The sequence below is a fragment of the Gasterosteus aculeatus genome, chromosome 8, assembly GCF_964276395.1.
Source record: "Gasterosteus aculeatus chromosome 8, fGasAcu3.hap1.1, whole genome shotgun sequence".
In the NCBI taxonomy this organism is placed as follows: Eukaryota; Metazoa; Chordata; class Actinopteri; order Perciformes; family Gasterosteidae; genus Gasterosteus; species Gasterosteus aculeatus.
The window spans coordinates 10,759,012-10,779,447 of NC_135695.1; the positions used below are offsets into that span (position 1 = coordinate 10,759,012).

The 20,436-nt window shown below is 46.4% G+C and overlaps 1 protein-coding gene across 2 annotated transcripts in view; it reads left to right on the plus strand.

Moving 5' to 3' along the window:
• Window positions 1-20,436, plus strand: part of cachd1 (cache domain containing 1) — a 54,103-nt gene that overhangs the window by 2,133 nt on the left and 31,534 nt on the right. For both annotated transcript variants that reach the window (XM_040184354.2, XM_040184355.2), the window contains exons 2-3: window positions 17,590-17,652; window positions 19,860-20,008. In XM_040184354.2, coding sequence (XP_040040288.2) covers window positions 17,590-17,652; window positions 19,860-20,008 — 212 coding nt within the window. The remainder of the gene's footprint in view (window positions 1-17,589; window positions 17,653-19,859; window positions 20,009-20,436) is intronic.

Genomic DNA, 20,436 nt, shown 5'->3' on the forward strand with positions numbered 1-20,436 from the left:
TTCTCTGCGGTTTTTCTCTCCTCCTTTTTGTATAATTATTATTCTTGTTTTCGGCTCTCGCCGCTCACGGTCAAGCAAAACAGAGTAAAATAGTTCAATAGTTGCAAAGATGTAATGAATGCCAAATAGATGTTTCTCTTCATATTTTTAGTCATTTACATTTCACAAGGCCCGTTGTGGTTATTTATGAATCCGTGCATTTTGGCACCACCTCCCTATACTGCGAGGGAGCCATGCTGATAATCCGACTTGGCATGGGCGGTTTTACTCAAGCTGTGTATTTTCAATGGATTCGTCAGGGCAGTTTTCCCCCGATGTTAGAGATGTGCATCCAGTAACAACAGTCCACTGCCGGGCAAAACCGCTGCAGGAATCCGCCGTCCGTGTGGACACCTGCTCATGCGGCCTGTACCGCCGTCCGCAGGTGCGTCCACTGCCCTCAAATTCAATTTATCTTTCTGTCTCTTTGGTATTTTTTTTATTTTTTTTTACCCGTGCAGTGATTTCCCACTGTGAGTTTGTATCCAAGCGGCAACCATTGACTTCTATGCATATTCTGATATCTGGAGTCACTGCACTAATTATTTATCTCTTCAAAGCCTCTTTTTTTTTGCACATTTCTTTTTTTGGGACGCAGAGAGCAACGGGCAGAAATTCAAGCGGTACTATTTCGGTGAAGATCTGAAGGCTTGGTTCGCGAGCGAGCGTGCAGGCATCTGTAATTCTACCTCTCTCCGCTCCAACCCGCATTCTCTGGCAGATGTGTAATTTGAGGCATTCCATGTTGGTGCATGTGCGCCACCGGCTCAGCCTTGTGTAATCTGTCATTGAGTTATCCAATTATCCCGACTTATTCTGCCGCGATCTAGTAGTTAGATTTTGATGAATTTGAATTGGTTTTATCTTAATATTGTGATGATTTATATTTAGGGCAGAATGATCCCAGTCTCTCCATCAGGACCGATAAAGCAGCATCAGTGAGCCCTTATTGATCCTTTTAAAACCTCCTTCATGTGGCCTGTGTCAAGCTGTTTCTAATGCACACCACTTGTTTCTGTCTTTGGTTTGTTGAAACCTACCCCTTTGTCTTTTTTATATTGTATGAATCAAACAGTTAGAATATTCCATCACGTTATCAATTGATTTCTTCAACAAAGCTAGCGGGATAAACTCCACCCTCTTACTGACGTCCCCGTCGCTTCGCCCCAGACGCTCTGAACGCTCTGTTGCTGTACGAGAGATTTCACCGCGTTGGTTTAAAGGGCCTTAATCCGCACAGAAGCATGGTTTGTTGTTGAGGCCGGCTCCTCCAGCGTTCCCGGCCCCCTAATTGAATATTGATAGTAATTCAAGGGGAACGGGGGGGTTGTTATGCAGGAAAAGAGAAAAAAATGGGGCAGTCATTTAAGATGTGATTTTCGGCGTTGGGTTTGGTCCAAACACACACATTATACACATTCTATAGCTTGGACTAGATTTTTTGACCGGGTTTATTTTAAATTCCAAATGTCTTCCACCTGCCTTCATTTTAATCCTATTTCTCCACTCTGTCTTTTGTCTGTCTCCCCCGTCTGTGTGGTGTGTTTCTTCTCTGTGCTTGACTTGATAATGAATCGCTTGCAGAGACGGGAGGGTTAGAGGATATTCAGCGGGACGTCAGGATTCCTGCGAGCTTCTTTGCAGCAGAGCTTCAAAGCCTTCTGGCTTCTTGCTGCCTCGCCTGCATAGCTGTATCCTCAAAAAAGTCAAGGTTACCACGAGGCTCACGGGCCCTCTGCTACACAGTAATCTCTCGTTCACTTTACCTCTGTGTGGGAACTGCTCTACTGCTGTAGCACTCCGTGCACGGTGTGTAGATGTTTACCTCGTGCACATTTGAATAGAACCTTATCTCATGCAATCTCCTGTGAACAAAGAGCACGCGTTGAACATTTCTCTTCACATACTACCCATCCAAAGGGCTCCTATGAGTATGCATTTGGACAGGCTTATTGTGACTGACAGGTTGCTGCCGTATACGGCTCCACACCGCCACTCCTCTGCAGTCCCCCAAAAAATTGTCACTTCCATTTATTGGTTGAAAAAAGCCAAGATGGCGACGGTTGTAATCATCACGGCCCAAATCGGCAAACTTCAGGCTTCAAAATGGCCACGGTTAATGTGTCCACTTCTTCTACAGAGCCTACAGAACCACAGTGTGTTGGAATATGCTTTGGGTTGAAGATGGAGAACTGTCAGGTTTATATATATATATATATGACTGCGTGGGTTCCTCTCACCTCCTTTCTCTAGTGAGGTGTGCAGATCGTCTGAGCTTCAGCAGCTTAACTCTTTGCGTTAGTCAGCGTTGCGCTGCGAACGCACAACTCCTCCTCCTCTTTAGCCCGAGCATAAATCATGAGGTGCCTCAGTGGTTAATGAGCCGTTCGGGGATGTGCTGAAACATCTGTACCTCTTGCCTCTTTCCATTTTAACTGGTGCATTTTCCAAACTATTATTGCAGGGAGTGTTTCTTTAATTTATTACACTTACTTGTTATTACATTCTTGGTTGGTGCTAATACATGAACGCTTTGAAATTGAATTGAATTGATAATGAACATTAGAACGGATGTGCGTCGTTTTTAAACTCGGAATGGCTTTAGACGTCAATCTTTTAAAATTCTTGGCCTGCCGAAAAGCGGGGGAAACGTCCCAGTTCTGTTGCGGGTTACCTCCTACCGTCCCGCCACAACGCAGAGGACAACGGGGCAAAGGGAGCTGTCGTGTGCTTTGGCCCGAGTCCATGCGCCCCTCGTGTCCAACCGCTCCACGGTGTCTCCAACCAGACACACATCAGCCAAGTCCCCACACTCGCTTCAGAAGACTAAATTAAATGCCGCTCATAATTGGAAACTTGAGAAAAACAACCGTATGTTCTTATATTGGGCTGCAGGGACGACGGCCTTTAGTGGGCCAACTCCCGAAGTAAGCGTCGCACTGGTTCCCCCGACATGCCTCATCTTCAACAACTGACATTGGTTGAGCATCTAAAACAATGAATTCGACAACTTTCTGTGTGATTGCCGAAGCTTTAAAGCTTTCCTTCGGAAACTTTTCGCGTCTTTGAAATGCATCCTTCAAAGTTTCCTGGGCTGTATTGTCTGCTCCTTTTTTTTTTTTTTTGCTGAGCTGCAGAAATTCAGCGTGCTCCTTAGCATGATGTTTCTGGATGTGCTTGATTAAATTGGTAGTATTGTACCTTGCAGTGATGCCACCTCCCCTCGAAACATTTAGTTTGCAGACATTACAAACAGCTGACGAACTAGTTGGCGTGGCAAGCGTAAAATATCTCCACACAGCCGACTCTCTGGCTCGCTCCATGTAGCTTTTAGCATGCGCGACGCACGTGAAGCTGACGAATGACGTAGGTCCGGCTGCGATGAGGAGAAAAAAAGAACGTGGATCGCCCGCGGATCGGTTCATTTTTCCGATCCCCGATCCAGCTATTTAGTCAGTATCAATATCCGATCCTAATAGCGGATCGGTGCCCCTAGTCAATGTAGCTCTTGACTGATTCTCTCTGTCTACTTGTCTTTCTTGACAGTTTTTCTAAAAATCTGCCATTTCATACTCGGATCATTGTCCAATATCTGGGTTTTCTGTGCCCAAGTCCCAGATAACTTTGTGAAATGAGATTGTAAGATGTTCATTGTTAACATTTGCCAAATGACCTGCATACGTATCGCCTCTTAATTTGAATGTAGAAAGCATGGAAGACACTGGGTGACCGTGTCTGTAGCTTCTCTTGCATCTTCCAGCCTGTGTAAGTACAGCCTGGTGCACCGTCTCCTGGCTCCTGCTGGACTGCGGTCGAGACGGAGCATAAAGCGAACGTCCTTCCTCTCCTGCAGCAGCTGCTGTGGTTTGAATCCGTCCGCACTGTCGGTCGCTCGTCTGACTGAGCTGCACGATCGGTTTCCCACATTTCTCCGTTGAAGAAGGCCGCTCGCGCTCTCTGTGTCTCTCACGTTCTCTGTGTTTGGGCTTGACTGGAATCGGTTGTGCAGCGATATCCTGACCTGCATCTTGTTTTGACCTGCGTCACAATGCCGAGCGCCTGTTAAGAATCTGGGCTGAATATTTCCGTGGGAGCTATTTAAGTGCAATGCGGTTGAACCTGTTCAGATTAAGGAAAAGGACTCGCACGAAACATCCCGGCGTTACAACATTTTCTTTCGCAGCAAAAATAGAAAATACCCTCCTGTTTTAGTTTATCAAATGTAAGGATTTGTTTCATTAGTCTGTTTTAAAAGTAAATGAATGTTTTTGGGTTATAAGAAGTTGGAGAGATTATCTACGTTATAGTGTCACTTTAGGCTCTGAGAAATGTGCATGTTTTCTCCTCACAACATGAATAAACTACAGCAGGGTCATTCAATACACATTCCCATGGGGCCGGTGCACCACTGGCCAAACAAAAAACAAGAGAAATTTCTCTTGTTGGTTTTTGGTAAATTTACTATAGCGTATTTATGATGCAGTATTGATTAGTACTCTTTCAAATTACAGATTGTAAATGGGACTAAATGTCATGTCATGAATTTACCTGAACCTAGCACAACAAACTTAATGTCCACATTTCAAAAGAAACCAAAGAAAAGAGAATCTACTCAATAAAATACATAAAGTTTGTCCTCTCGAAAAAACTACAATTCTCCATTATTTTCTATTGAAAGAATCGTCCTTTGACGGCGCTGCCAATAGTTTAACTGTTGGCTTGTATGGCGATGAGGCCATTCTCATGCACATGTGTGCTCATGGTTGAGGCCGGATCCGTACTTGGGTTTAATAACGTGGTTAAACCACCAGGGGAAACGACCTCAGACGCCGTGTAGTGGAAGTGTCGGGGTCTGGACGCCTGTCCAGCATTCGGGGATTCCCACAACGCCGCATGTAGACACACGGCTGCTTCCTCCCTCATTTTTTGCCAATAAATGTAAACTTATTCGCTTTACAAGGAAGAATAGCATGAAGAATAGCAGTAAAACCAAACTTATTTAACATCTTGAATAATTAGTCCATATGATTAATCAATTGAGAACATGTGGCCGCCGCAGTTATGAGTTTGATTGTTACTTGTGTAAATGTGTAGTGTAAATCTCGACCAGTTTACTTTGAGTTTTTGTTTCCCTCCACTTATTTATGATAACGTCTGCCTACAGTTGTCTGTTTGCGTTCCGGAAAATGTTAAAACCTGCTGTGATTTATTGTAATAAAACCCAAAGATATTCCCCTGATGAACTTAAAAAGAGAAAACACTCCTCGCCACCAATATCTGGCATTTCAGTGTCATGAATAAGTTCAAATGATTAATCGCTTATCAAAACCCTTATAGATAAGACGTTCTGTCACTGATTAATCAACTGATCCTTTCATGTACTCTGCAGGTTTTTGGCGCAGGTAGCGAACTCTGTCCTTTGCTCATTAAACAGAACTAATTAACCGGCTGTCTCACTTTTTTAATGACTCTCAGCACCTCTGTTACTTCTCTCGCTGTTTATCTCCCGTGCACTCGCTCCATCATCATTGTCTACACACACACACACACGCACTGAAAACAAAGGGACTCAATGATGTAGTGAAAAGGATCTTTATTGGTGATCCGGCCTTTGTCTTTGCTGCCAGTAGGGTGACCTGGCAGTGTGAGGCGAGGGACCCGGGCCCCCCTCTTAGCCACTCCGTCCCTTCACGCGCCACAATGGGCCGCACTCAAAATGAACTCTCGCTGAAAGAGCAAAAGAAGGGGAAAGGAAAGGGGCGTCGGCTTGTGGTGAAGGCGAGGGGCCAGCGAGCAAACCACCAGCCTGGAAGGGCCAGCGTAGCAGAGGGACCCGTTCCCTCCCCCAGACGACATGCATCTGCAAGGCCTCCCTGATCCCCCCCCCCCCCCCCCCCCCCCCATCACACACACACACTGGTGCAGAAGAGGCTTTGCATTCTGAATGAGGTGAAAGTTGGAGCTCAAGCTGGGGAGAAGCAGATCAAGCTGCTTTTCATGGATCCGTTTTCTTTCTGCTCATGCTTCCCTCTCAGGGAACATGCGTTGCATGCATAAACCCAAACTTCCCGTTGGTTGAGCGGCACATTTTTGGGGGATCCGGATAGGTGAAGATCTGACTTAATATGTATCGGCATGCTTAGGGGTTCTTTCTTGGAGCAGAATGCTGTTCAGATTGTGGTTATAAGCATAATAGCTGCAGTCCGTCATGATTAGCACAACCGCTAACCACCGACCTCTCAATGGATGCTGAGATGAGATTTTAGGACAAGCAGCTTGCGATGTAGCCACACGTGCCTTTTTTACTTTGCAGCATTCTCCGTCCATTTGAGCTTTTTTAGCACCACTTCATAGATTATTCAGTAGTAAGAGGCTTGAAGACGCATATCACATGATCATTCTCCTGCACTCGGCATGCACGTGCCGGTCTAACTTCTGTGGGTTCGCTCTGAAATAAACTTGCGATATGATATAAAAGGACGTTGATACAATGAACCATCATCATCATCTTTCTCCCCGTTTTGCCGCGAGGCGTCAGCAGTCCGATACAAATGAAAATAACTGTAGCTCCAACCGCATTTCGCCCATCTTCCCCGTCCTCATAGTCTCCTCCTCCCTGCTCCCCGTCTCTCTGCCGTTGGTGGGATGTGAAAAACCGTCCTGGGCCTTTTGTGCCCCGCTGGTCAGCAGCCTTTTGAAGAAACGTCAGGTGACCCCCCCCCCCGGCTAATGAGGCGTTCTTTGCACATTCTCTCTTTTTAAAAATGATTTTGCCAGAGGAGATGAGGAGAGGCAGAATGTGACGCGGTTGCTAATTGGGAGTCGGCGGTGTCGAGCGTGAGAGGAGAAATGGAGCAGATCGCTTGAGGCACTTTTAGTGTTTCAAACGCATGTAAACACCTCAAGTCACACTCAAGTGTCTCTAACGGCAGACATTTCTCACCTAAACACGGTGAGCAGCGTCTGCAGCTATCGCTGCCTCTGAGCTCGGTAATGTTTCTGCCACACCGGGTGCTTATTTGATCTGGACCACGCCGAGTATTTAGGATGCGTTTCGCACATTTTCTCCCGCTGGCATGTAATAATCACTCCAGGTCACCCTAAGGAGCACAGTTAGTTCTGTCTGTATTTGCTCGTATTTTATTACGATGTTGGATGTGATTCTGATTTATTGCAATGCGGAGTTCACGACTTGGAGGCATCAATAAAATCTGGATTCTTTTATCAACAGACCGCTAAGGTCACCCATCGAAAAAAACAAAGTCTGGACACATAATTGTGCAGCCTTTTTTACGTGTTGCTCTGTTTTCTTATAACATTTCTCTCTTTTTGTCTCGACCTGTGAGTGCAGGTCCTCTTTTTGGGGATTTCCCGCTCTGCTGCAGAAAACCATCGGTTCGCTCATACGCAGGGTCTCAGTTTTCATTACTTTCCATTAATTATCGGTGCTCTCTGGGAAGGTGGTGCTGCTTGTATCCCGCATCCGTTTAATGTCAAATTTCCTGGGAAAAGTTCTCCATCGCCAAGGAAATTATGCGTGTTTCTGTTTTTGGCAGCAGCAGCAGCAGCAGTTTCCCCTCCTGTCCAAGAGAAACACCACTGTTGCCTGTATATGTGTGTATTTACTCATCCGTGGCCCACTGAGGTCTAATGTTCAGCCAGTGGTATAGCAAGCACAGCGCTAAGCAGTTAGACCTTTTCGCGTGTGTCACCAGAAGTCCAGTTTATTTTTTTTTTCTTATCCACTACACGCCTGTTGTTCCAAACCTTGATCACCAAGACGAATCCACTTCCCCCCCGATGGCTCGTTGCCCGGTTTGGCTGCCTGGTACCGCGCCGTCCGTCCGTGTAGCCCTGCTGTCGGCACCGTCGGACAGGTGGGGTTTCTGCTGGCATCTCTCGGCAGCTGGACAGGAAACAAACCCCGTCTACGCGTTCGGCCTTTCTCTACTGGTTCTGGAACATATCTTGTTTCAGGAAATTTTCCATTTTTTTCCTTTTCAGTGGAGCTGCTCATTTACATATGGATAACGGTTTATGTGGTGTCCTCTTTAAAAAAAACAACCTTATTTTAGCAACAACACATGTGCACTCCGCACACATATTTGAATACTTTACCACATTTATATTGTATCCTACAACTTACTTACCACAAAGTATTCATGTATGTGAATCTTCGGTTTTAAGGAAATTCATTCCTCAAACGGGTTTTTGCAGTATTTTCGACTTCTTTATAACACAATTATTACTGTGTGAAGCTGACAAATACCACTAACCACTTGATAAATATTTAAACTGAAACAATGACAAAATAGGACTTTATAGTCTTTCGGCATAAAGGTACCGTTGTATTTGGATTCAGGTGATGATCGTGTGATCGGCTCACTTACAGCGGCATTCGGCCTGTATGTGAAGGTACTCTAGGATGGGGTCAATGATGTATGAGGGGTCACGGGGCCGAATCGGCCTGTGTGTGAAAGGGCCGACCGGAATAGCAGCACCATGTTGGGGCTCCAGGTTCACGTTGGCTGTTTGTCTCTGTATCAAAAATAGAAGTTGGCAATATTGTGACATCTCTATTTAAATTGAGAGTAAACACAAACAGGTAAAACAACATATCAACATTCTTTGTATGGTATAAAATAAAGAGAACTCAACAACTATGAACATTGGATGTATAAATAGAATATAAACGCTGTCATTTCACTCACCTTGCAATGTGAATACATGAATATCGTTGGTGTTTAATGAGGGTTTTGATTGACTGTTATAGCGAGGAGGCCAAATGGAAGAGTCTTCTTTGATGGGAGCTGTCGCATGAGCAGAAACTCCACTCTCCCTTTCCTCATATTCACAGCAGCAGAGCCGTTCGTTATTTACACACCCGAGACTTGGGAGTGTCCTTGGGGGGGGGGGGGAGACTCTGGCTTTCTCTCTTCCTGTTTCACACTTTGGCTTCGGCACAGCGTGATGATCGACTCGTGATGCTGAATGTGGTTTACTGCGTAGCAGGGGGTCCCCAACCTGTTTTACCTCACGGACCGTTTTCATGTCAGACAATATTCTGCGGGCCGGTCGAGAAGGTCCGGCGGAATGACGGTGGGGTAGTACTCGTTGCGGGCGGAACGACTGACGGGCGGGGGGAGGGGGGTGTAGTAGTCGCGCGCTCTGTGTTCGCTGGTGGGCGAAACTGCCGTGTAAGAGGACAATTGTAAACGTGAAGAAAAACGCCTGGTGACGCGTGGGGAATCTGACAGAGGGACGAGCGCACATAATTAGGATAAAATCCGGTCAATTTTCAAAATAAAACATTTTTCAGAAGAAAAAAAAAAAATCTTTCTGTGGTGCGGCCCGGTACCAAACGGTCTGCGGCCCGGTGGTTGGGGTCCTCTGTTCTATAGCATAATTCAATTTGTGAACATCCATTTAATGCCCGAGGTTTGAGTCCCAGTAAAAGCATTTCAAACGTACATTGAGGGCCCTTTTAGTTTCAAATAATTTAAACAAAAAGCTGCTCAGGTCTGTGCGATCTCATATGATCAGTATGCGGAAAACCCTTCACACCTCGCCTTCATGTTAGACTGCAGCCGTGGACGCTAATAAGACTAACCAGCGATGCACATGCGCCGGCCCACATTGGTCAGTTCCAGGTTATCCGGCCCTCGTATGTAGCGCGAGTGACGCATGCCTGTATTAATCAGGGCGTGTAACTGCCCTCAGAGTACACGAGTAGAACAAAGCAGCCTGTCTGCAGAGGGACTTCATAACGGTGGCCAGACATGATCTCACATGACTCTCAGAAACCCGAGAGGGGGACCACCCCGGGTACTTCTTTTTTTTTTTCCTTTTTTTTTACTGTGCAGCTTATGCGCTTTACGGTCTTTATCTCGTCGACCCATCTCGCCCAATCTGTTCCTCTGTTTTCTTTTTCTGCTGCTCCTTCACATTCTCCTGCCCAAGACATACATGGCCTTCTTGCTTTAAATGACTTTCCATGGGGTTGCTGCTCACCACCTCATTTCAAGGAATAAAAATATACCTTTTGTTCATGGCACATATTCGAAAACACAGCATTATTTCCTTGTTGTGTTGACAAAAGTTGTAGCAATTTAGTCTCTTTTGTGTGCTAATTTGTGGCGGGCAATGATTAAAATGTACGCGCAATAAAAATAAATATAAAATAAAATATATTTTTTAAACTCATTTACTTTCCCGGCTCTAGTATTAAGTATTACTGCTTATCAATTGCAAGTGAAACCCTGACCGCTGAGTCCACGGCACAGGAATGTGGAGATAATCCAGCATAGTTTGCGCAGACAGTGCAGGCGCCCATCTGAACATCCTCTCACTTGGCCGAGAGCGAGGCTCTTTTGGCAGGAAGCGTCTTATCAAACTTTTGGGTTAATCGGAGCTGGTGTTTTTTTAATTTTTTTTTTACTGCGTGTCTGTTTTCCTTTCTCTGCTTCGTCTTTGACCCTTTAGATTACAGGTTATCAGTGTCAGTTCGTTCACACACACACACACACGCACACACCTTTTCTGATCCTTTTGACATCTCTACGGGGTCAGTATGAAGTTTTGGCCCTGACAGGGTTTAACATGGGGGTGTGATGGGCCAATTGGTGCCAGACGCTGCTCCTGACCGGCCCAGGCGCAGCGTCTGGCACCAACCACCAGAGGTTAAGGGTAGTTTCCCCTGTTGTCTTCAGTCATTTTGTTTTTGTCGTCTCTGGTGCTTCTGTAATGTGCTATTTTGAGATGCACAGATGGTTTAACTACGGCCGCCCTTCATTTTTCAGTCCCCGCCATGTTGTAGGAACAAAAACACCATCATGAATGGACCTTTTGTGATGTGGAGAAACATTTAAAGCCCCCGTAAAAACACTGCATTTTCTCATTATCTTGCATTCCTGTGTCTATCTTATTTGACTGCAGTGTGTGAGGTTTTGCTTTCGTCCTCTTCCACTAGATTTTATCCGCTGAATGGAGGTGCTGAGGTATGCGGCTTTGATCTGTCGTTTTCACATGGGCTCCACTTTAACAGCAAGTTGCTATTCCCATAACGGGCCGCTGTCTCGGCGCTACACGCCACCCTCAAGTGTGTCTCGTGCAGTTTTAGTATTGTAATTAGTAAAGTATGATTAGTCTGTGATTGCTTGTTATAACGACTCGACTGCTTTTAGCTGACAGGGCCTCGTGTAGGGGAAACTGTAAGGTAATGACCCACACACAGAGCCTCGGAGGCACAGCCCCCCACATAGTTCAGTGTTTCCCCCAGTTTACAACTTCAAGAGGGGGGTTGGGTGTAGTAGTCGGTGGAACGGAACGAAATTGGAGGGCGAAATCCTCAATCCCCGGCGTCCTATTAACGCTTACCCGTTGTGGCTTCCCAGTGGCGGAGGAAGCTGTTGCTCTCTTCCACCCGGGTTTGGTCGGATCCAATAGGGTCAGACAGGCGGGCTCCAGATACTCAGTCTCAGTCCTTCCGTTTCTCTGCCGTGACGCCTGCACAAAAGCCTCCTCCGGAGTAGGACTCGATCAACGTTCCTCTCCTTTCAATTTCAACATCCATTGCTTCTTCCCTCCCGCTAGGCAACGATTGTCTGCACGCTGATTGAGACTGTTTAAATTCAAAGAAAGGAAATTGCAACACTAAATGTCAGCTTTGAGTTGGCTTCAAAACCTCGTTGGGTGACGTCAACACGTGTTGAACCGTATGTGGGATGCAGGCACCATGTCGGTCACGACGGATCGTTTTAACTTATTAGTACTGTCGAACAACGGCTGAAATACCGTCAGACGTTTGCCGATTCACGCCGCTGTTGGCAGTAACTCAGGAACGAGAGGCCTTAGCGAACCACTGCTCTGCTATCTGTCGCTTCCCTTCTGACTCCGCCCACTTTCCCCTCTCCTCTCCTCACATGTGGAAAGCATTAGATCCTGTCTGGTGGAGAGGCAGAGCAAACATCCCGGGACCCTCTGGGGAAGTTGTATAGGGGGGGTTGCTAGCATCTGCATTTTCTCTCCCTCTCTCTGAGTTCTTGTTATTTCAGAACCTCAGCACCGGGTAGCTGACCGGCTTCACCTTCCCTCTACATGGGACTGGGCCGGACCCGTGGTAGAATCAGACAGAGGGACGCGAAGTCCATTTAGTGGTCTCTGTCCCCTTGTACGCTTCTCATTGATCAGTTCTTTCTCTCTCTTTGAGGAGTTGGTAACGCGCGGTGGTTTCCCGGCCCGGTTTTGCAGCTCGTCTTACTATTTTGCATGAGCGTGCCGATGAATTGAGTTTGAAAACATCTTAAGTGTCCACATTGAAATGTCATCATAAGTGATACTTGCCCCAAGTCCTGGACCTTGATGTTGGAAAAAGTTCCCGGCCTAAACTTAAGGAACCAAAGCTGGTTCAAACCATGAACATAACCTCGGTGCTTTGACCATGACCCACTAAATTCTATTTTTTCCAAGATTTCCAGGCAGTGCACATATCTGGCAGGATTTCTAATTGTTACAACACAGCCGATCGCTTACCAAAGATCCAATCACCATGTGTTTTCTGTTGCACGGTCAATGACATCAGCATACTAGTTGTTGTGCGTTACAGTTTTAAGTGACATTGCTATAACGGGAACGTTTTTACTGGGATATAAAAGCTTGGAACAATTTCTGCATTTGGCTGCAGTCTTTTTTTCTCACTCAGTCAACATGTAGAGGCTTGAAACGAGCACATTAAAGCTGACCGTGGGGCTCACGGCAGACACACAAACATGCACCCTAACGCAGTGTGTGGGCCCCAGGTCCTCCGTGAGATGGGTTCCAAGCTAATTAAATTGACCCGCGGGCGCCGTCTGGATACACTGACGGCCACTCATTTAATTAGCGAACCTGCTCCGCTGGCTGGTCATAGAGACCCACTTCATTAACGGGGGGGTTTGGTTTCTCTGCGGTCATAATAGTGGCGTTTAGAGATGTGCATGTGTCCTCCTGCTGAACCCCCTCCTTCATTCATATGGTGCCGTAGTCCATGATGTCATTGATCAATTCAGTCATTCCATCGTTGCTAAAGGAGGGTCGGCCTTCCACATGTTGTGCTTTAAGCTTTGGGCGACACGTTGTGAATTTATGAGAATTTATAGATTTCCCTAAAATCTTAACATCCCTTATGAAAAAAATACCTTTTTCTAGAGACGTGCAAGTGATCCTGATCAAACCGGCCTAATGTGCAATGACCCGATACGTCAGTCACAAAATGTATGTATCGAATGTATTTGACTCTCCTATTGAAATACTCTCCAGTGAGTTATAGACTCCTATGAAACCGCTTATTCAATGCGTTTAGTTTTGGGGGACGGATGTTTGTTTTTTTGACCAACGTTTTTACGAACTGTAACCATTTGATCGTCTCATCGAAAACGTTGAACAAATCAAAAGAGCCCAGGCCAGGCTTTTATCTCCTGAACTGCTTCCTGCTGTGACTGAAGTCGAGAGAAAATGTTTAAGCTTGTGAAGAGATTCAATGGCGCTTTGCAGAAGCTACCTGCTTTCTAACTGTGGTGTCTTCTAATTGACAGGAAACGCAGTGAATCCCGTTTTTATCGTTGTTTTTCTGCTCTATTGGTCGCGGAGCTCTAAATGGCAGGTGCAATTATTTTCGACTTTTGTTATTGTAAAAATGCAGAAACTGTGCTCTTTCTCTCCCTCCCCAACCCCCGAACCCTCCCAGCTGCCTGTTTCCTGACTCTGCTTTGTAGTGTCCAGAGCGAAAAGCGAGATGGGGATCGAGACGTGGCAAAGGCTCCTGGGAAAAAACAAAACAGTACACACATGCACATCAGAGGCGAAGCTCTGATGTCGCATCCCCGGCTCCAGCTCTTTGTAGTGCAGTGAACGGATAGTCGGGTGGGGGAAGGCGTAGGGAGGGAGGGGGTGTAATGCATTGAATGAAGGAGGGAGGCTGAGTTGTATGCCAGCAGCTTGGCGGAAGCAGCAGTTTCCATCCCTCGGGCTTCAGGCTTTTATCAGTCAGTCGAACGGGAACCAACCTCTCAGGCTCTCCAGAATGTCCATGCAGCCTCTGTGTGTGTGTGTGCGTGTGTGTGCGTGCGTGTATGTGTGTGTGTGTGCGAGACGTTCACATCTACATCGAGCGTAGTGAGCGCTGAGCAGCCGATGATCTTCGCGCGGGGCCACCAGGCCGGTGTCTGGACCTCCTTCGCAGTCCGCACATCGGTTTAGTCACTGGCGAGACTCGACCGGTGGGTTCCTTACGGGACTCGGGCGGGGTGATTCCCCAAAATAAAGCGTTGCATCGAAGGGGGGGGGGGGGGGGGGCTTACCTCCAGTCAGCAACAGCAGCTGTCTCTGACAGCGAGCTCCGTGGCCCACTAGACAACAAGCCCTGGAGACTGACATTGTGTGTGTGTGTGTGTGTGCGTGTGCGTGTGCGCAGGCTCTCCATTCCAATTCTGAATTAGCTTAGCTCGCGGCTCCAATCGGGCCTTTTGAAGGTGCGTTTCCAGTGCAGTCGGTTCCTTTGTTCTTTCCTTCTCCTCCCCGCAGTCTGCCCCCATTTTTCTCTTCACTTGTTGTATTATTTTACCCGGGATCCCTGTGCCAGTTTCTCAGTGTGTTTCCACTGAAAACAAACGCAAACGGCCGAAAGTCCTCAGGCCGGTGTTGCCGGTCATCCTGTCTAACAGCAGAAGAGTCTATTTCAATGTGAAGAGCCTCTTGGGGTAGTTTACAGCTTCCCAGAGAGCCTCAAGAGGCGGGAACCAATTAAATGGATAGCATATACACAGAGGGTTCCCATGGTTGAGCTGCTGTAACGGCGTGCGAAGACGATGAAGAGGAGAGTTTGTGACTCGACGAACCAACGGGGCAGTTTAAAAGCGCCAACTACCGCGACTGCTATCGTTTTATTGCTGTTAATCTAATATGTGTATATAAAAGAATCAAACCGCCAATAACCCTGCATCATCTATCAAATATACTACGACACAAAATGTGGCGTTCACCTTTGAATCCGCTTAAGCCTCCGCAGAGGTTTAGTCACTCATGTGAGCCCCTCGGCTGTGGCCAGGATTAACCTCAAGGTGCATGCATTTCAAATCTGCCCTTAATGCTCAGTGATCAATGATCTTTGAGGAGTTAAAGTGCATTTCTTGTGAGCTTAGCGTTGGAAAAAAAAACACTTTTGGATCGAGTTTAATGTTTTATTTGGCTTGCAAACAAACAAGAACAAGTTATGTTTGCATCCAGTGATTCTCCCCCAAAAGGCATCGTGTGTGAATCCGAGAGGTCTCGTAAACATGTTGAGTGTATTCCCTTGCTCGTGAAAACATTTGCAAAGCTGACTTTTATTTATTTAAATCAGCTATTGTTTGCATCCACGTTTACCAGCTTGCATTCTTCGGCCCTGGATTCTCGCTGCAGCAGTTTGTCCCGTGTGCGCCGCTTCTACGGGTGTGAATGTGTACATTTCAGTGTGTGATTATGGGTCGGGGGAGGCCACAGGCTCACGGTGGCCCCGCCGGCCTCAGGCCTCTCAGGTTTCAGGGCTGAGCATTCCTCCCCGGCTGCTCCATAGCTGTGAAAACCGCAAAGCAGCTCGCAACAACAAACACGGGAGGCGCTGGGGGGCAGGGGGGGGGGCAGCTAACCTGTGGCTAATCAACAACAGGAGTTCTCTCGCTCTCTGGGATTTCTTTCTAGACTGTTCAGAATGGCTGGATCTATGGAAACAAGTGTTCCTCCCGCCTCCCCCCATTTTCTTCTCTTTAGTTAGTACAGGGCACATGCCTCCTGCTAAGTAGTCGCAGCTCTGTTTATGTTCGCTTGTTCGTGTTTATTTGACAGTTCTACATCTTTGGACTTTTGCTTTTTTTCCATCTACAAAGGCGGCTGGGGGGCAGTAGACCATCTGGGCTCGGTGCGGCACGTTGGGGAAAACCGCGGTACTGTTGTGTGACAGATGATGAAAAAACACACATTTAGACATTTAGGATTTAAAGTGAGCACCTTGTTGACGTTCTGTTGACAACAGATTTATAATTAGCACTGTGCTCGTTTCTAGGTCACATGATTGGATTTCTGGAAAATACATAATTATGGCCTTTAAAGAGGGCATTGTAAGGAGATTTTGCATTCTGGAGGCATCGTATGTGTACGTGCTTGTCCAATCTGCAACTTTCATGATACTAAATTATTAATTTAAGAACATTTTCTGGTTGTTCCTCATCTCACACAAGCAACAGCACCAACCAGAAAAGTAACTCAAATATATATATATATTTTCTTGCTGCTGATGTTGCCATGACGTTATGATGCACATTTCTGCTGGTTTGTCTATGCATCACCATATGATAATCTATAGTTAAGGGACAACTTTCAATATGGTGCTATTAATGGTGCAAAGACATTATTAGACAAGACATTATTATATAGTAGTATTTTTCTTTTGCAGTAAGGTTCCGTAGTGAATCGTCTCCAGGTGATTTGCATGTGGTGCATTGTGTGCAGTCGGTGTACTTGGAAATGTGTCTAACAAAAGGTGTGGACAGGCTTTGTGTGCACTGGGGCGGCTTCCAGTGAGACACCTGCCAACCTGTTGCCTCGGCACAAACAGGGGTTTTCCTCTGTCTGCTGCTGACTTTTCTTTTGGAAAGTGTGAGGTGAAAAAATAAATAAACGAAGCGCTCAGGAGAACACCTGGAAAAAAAAGAAGAGGTGTGCGTTTGTTATTCAGGAAGCTCTTAGCGTGTGAAGGCTGAGGTCACGCCAGGACTCATTTTCCCCCTGCCTAATGTAGTGCTGTACCTCCTATTCACTAAACAAGATCAATCAGGGGCCACTAAAATGTTTCAGTCTGGGAGGCGGACGGGGAAATTCAGCATCACTGAATTCGTGTTTCGGGGCGAATGAAACCCTCCATTTGTTGTTACGGCTGACCTCAAGATCCAGACAGGTGACGCACTTCCCTCCCCGAGCTAAAAACCGATGTAAATGAAAGCGCGTCAGCGTGTGGCTCTGTGACTTGGTTGTTTTTGGCAGATAACCAGGTTCACCGTTCCCTCCGGATGCGCCTGTCTGAGCGCTAATGACTCGCTACCAATCAAGACGCTGTTGTTCCTTAATCTCACGTGGTCACATCATATACCGTCACATATTTTGAAACCGGCGACCTGTAGCGTCACATCTGTGCACATCTGGTCTGTACTTACAGAGCCTGGTCGTTCAATACAGAGCCTGGATAGGAAGTACCGTCACTGCTGCGAGCACAAAGAGGTGTCTTATCAACTCTCTTGGTAAGCTTGTGACATTAATAGAATAGTCATTTTTTTACAAGGAGAAAACTTTTGCATTGACCCTTTCTGTAAACTTAATAATAGTGTTGATAACAAAAGTTGTCTACCAAGAAGCACCAGGACCAAAGATCTATTTCTATAAAGGAACTCTGCCAACATTCCTCCCCAGGAGATGCTTTTCACTTATTGGCTCAGATTTCCCTGCGTCCCTGCTGATCGAACCTCTGCTTCTTTCTCTCAACAGACGATCTTCAATTCGTTTTCATACAATGAGAAAACATCCAACGGAGAAACAGAAGTGCAGCAGGTGAGTTACAAAGGTTTCTCCTGTGTGTGTGTGTGTGTGTGTGTGTGTGTGTGTGTGTGTGTGTGTGTGTGTGTGTGTGTGTGTGTGTGTGTGTGTGTGTGTGTGTGTGTGTTTCCACCCGTGCGTCAGGGATCTCTGAAGAGTGACGGTAAACAACACCAAGCTGGTAAACAGCCCCCAGCAAGAAGAGACAGGTGGATGTTTGTTTGCACATCCCCCGTGTCCTCGCTGCTGAGTGTGTGTGACATGTGTGCATCTCTCGCCTGTTTACTATTACACATGCAGCTTCAAATTTGCCTGCAAGTATTGTTTCTCCTCCTCAATGGATTCGTGGCCCTTTTCTTTGCAGACTTGCAGAAAAACATGATTTAGACCGACCCCAGTGTTTCTGCGCCATTGTATTCATCGATAATCACAACCTCTCGTGCAAATGTCCCTCAGCGTGTAGAATAGGTCGAAAGGCTTTTTCCCCCCAAACAGAAACCTAAGCTATAATATGTTTTGAAAAGACGCTGCGTGTGTTTAACAGCTCATACGGTGGCCGTTCGTTCTAGATGCGAACCCCTCTGAGGAAGATGACAGCTCTGACATGGTGGTGAGTTCTCTGGTCAGAGGCGCCGTGTCCGTGAGCCAAAACAAGACAAATTAGGAGAAGGGGAGGGAAAGGGGGGGAGAGGGGGAGAGGAGGGGGGAGAGGGTGAAGAGCTCCATGGAGGAGCCACTGGATTCTGACACAAGTTTCCCAACTGGAAATTCATTATTCAGAGAGACCCTCTGGAACGACACAAGGCAGCCCACCCCGACGTTGCTGTCAGAGGGGACGTCTGTGGTGTGTTTTCATGTTGGTGAGCTGTGGAAAGCCATTGCAGTCTGTCTGAACGTCTGTGCAATGGACCCAAATACGCAGCTAGCCGATCAACGGTGTACGCCTACAAATGAGTATTAATGCAATATCATTAAACTGCTATGTTGGCCAGATTAAGATTAAGAGGATTTTAATCACACTTTACTGGTTGAATATATTACATGATTATACAGTAAGTTTATCAAGCGATTTACCCTCATTGCTGCTGCTATACAAGTTGTGTCAGGGAGCTGTACGGCTGTCACAGTTACAATTATTGTAACTATTGTAATTATTGTAATTAATTACAGTTAGTTAGTTAGGTGAAGCCTTCACAAGGTGAAAAATGGGTCCATTGAAGTCAGAAATTAGATTTTGATTATATTCCCCTTTTTCTAATCTGCTGACATCTTCCTGCTTTGATATTTGTATTTTGCTGTAATAATTCATTAATGTTGTTTGACACATTTTAAGTATATTGTAGTTGCCCATCAAACGGCTGAACACTGGCCCATTTCCCTCACATTGCCATGTGACCATGCACGGGCAGGACTGTGTGCGTGGGGGAGTAGCACCACGTTTGTGTGTTGAACATTAGTTCAACACACTAGTGTGTGTGTGTGTGTGTTCCATGAGCAGGAGTAGTTGTGGGCCGTGTCTCGGGTCCCTGCTGAACCCATAATAGGAATAGCGTCCGGCTGATTAGGTGTGGAGGCGCTCGGCGGCTCGTGGTGCGTTTGCTTGTTCCTGGCTGGGTTTGCAGCCACGGTTAATTATGGGGTGTGAACAAAGGGGCTACAGCTACTTTTATAATAAGCCCCTTTCTGTATTCAACTAGGCTGAGGAGGTAACTTACAATGGCTTCGGAAGGTATTCAGACCACTGCCTGTTTTATTGGCGCTGGGACTGTTTTTGTTTTCACCTTGCGAGTCTGACTTTGTCATAATGGCTGAATGTGTTCCACAGAAGCTCTTAACCAGATGTTTGTGGACCTGTTTGGGTTTCGTGTGTAACAAGCACACACGACCGGGGGGGCTGAAGTTCCAAAACATTACAAGTGTGTGGTTGAGAAATGAGGGCGGAGGTGGAAGCTGCGGGGTTGAGGGTGTGGTTCGTAGTGGAGAAGGGAAGGACCCGTTGGGCTCAGGCACGCGCGACGATCTCTAGTTCTTCCATCTCTTTTATAGCTTTTAAAATGACAGCTGTTGCTGTCGAGCCTAGAATATAGAATTGTGTATTTAATAAAAAAAACAATGACACAAATGTATCAAGTGAGATTGAATTCAAGCAAGCAAGAGACGCACGTGAGTTAAAGGTGTGTCCGCTAATCACCGACTGATGTGTCTTTGTTTCCTTTGTGCAGCTGGCTAAGAAGATCCGTGAAAAGTTCAATCGCTACCTGGACGTGGTGAACCGGAACAAGCAGGTGGTGGAGGCCTCGTACACCGCTCACCTCACCTCTCCGCTCACAGCCATACAGGACTGCTGCTCCATCCCCGCATCCATGATGGAGTGAGTAACACATTGATTTCCACATCCATCCATTTTAATATGCTTTCATTGAAGTAATGTCCTTTTCCCAAGCGACGTGTTCCAGTTTCTCATTGGGCTTCATGTCTGTCTTATCATCATTTTGTTTACCATCAAGTCAGCGAGTTAAATGAGGTCCTCAATTGAGGAAAATTGTCGCGGCCTTCATTGTAGACGCAACTTTTCAGCAAATCATCACCTCCAACGCGTGAAAACACCGTTCAAAGCTGAGAAGTGCTTTCAGTTTTAATCTACAAGGCAGCAGCTGTCTCGACCCGTCATCCTCTCTCTTTTTTCTCTCTCTCTCTCTCTCTCTCTCTCTCTCTCTCTCTCTCTCTCTCTCTCTCTCTCTCTCTCTCTCTCTCTCTCTCGCCATCATCTGCTCTCTCTCTCGCCATCATCTGCTCTCT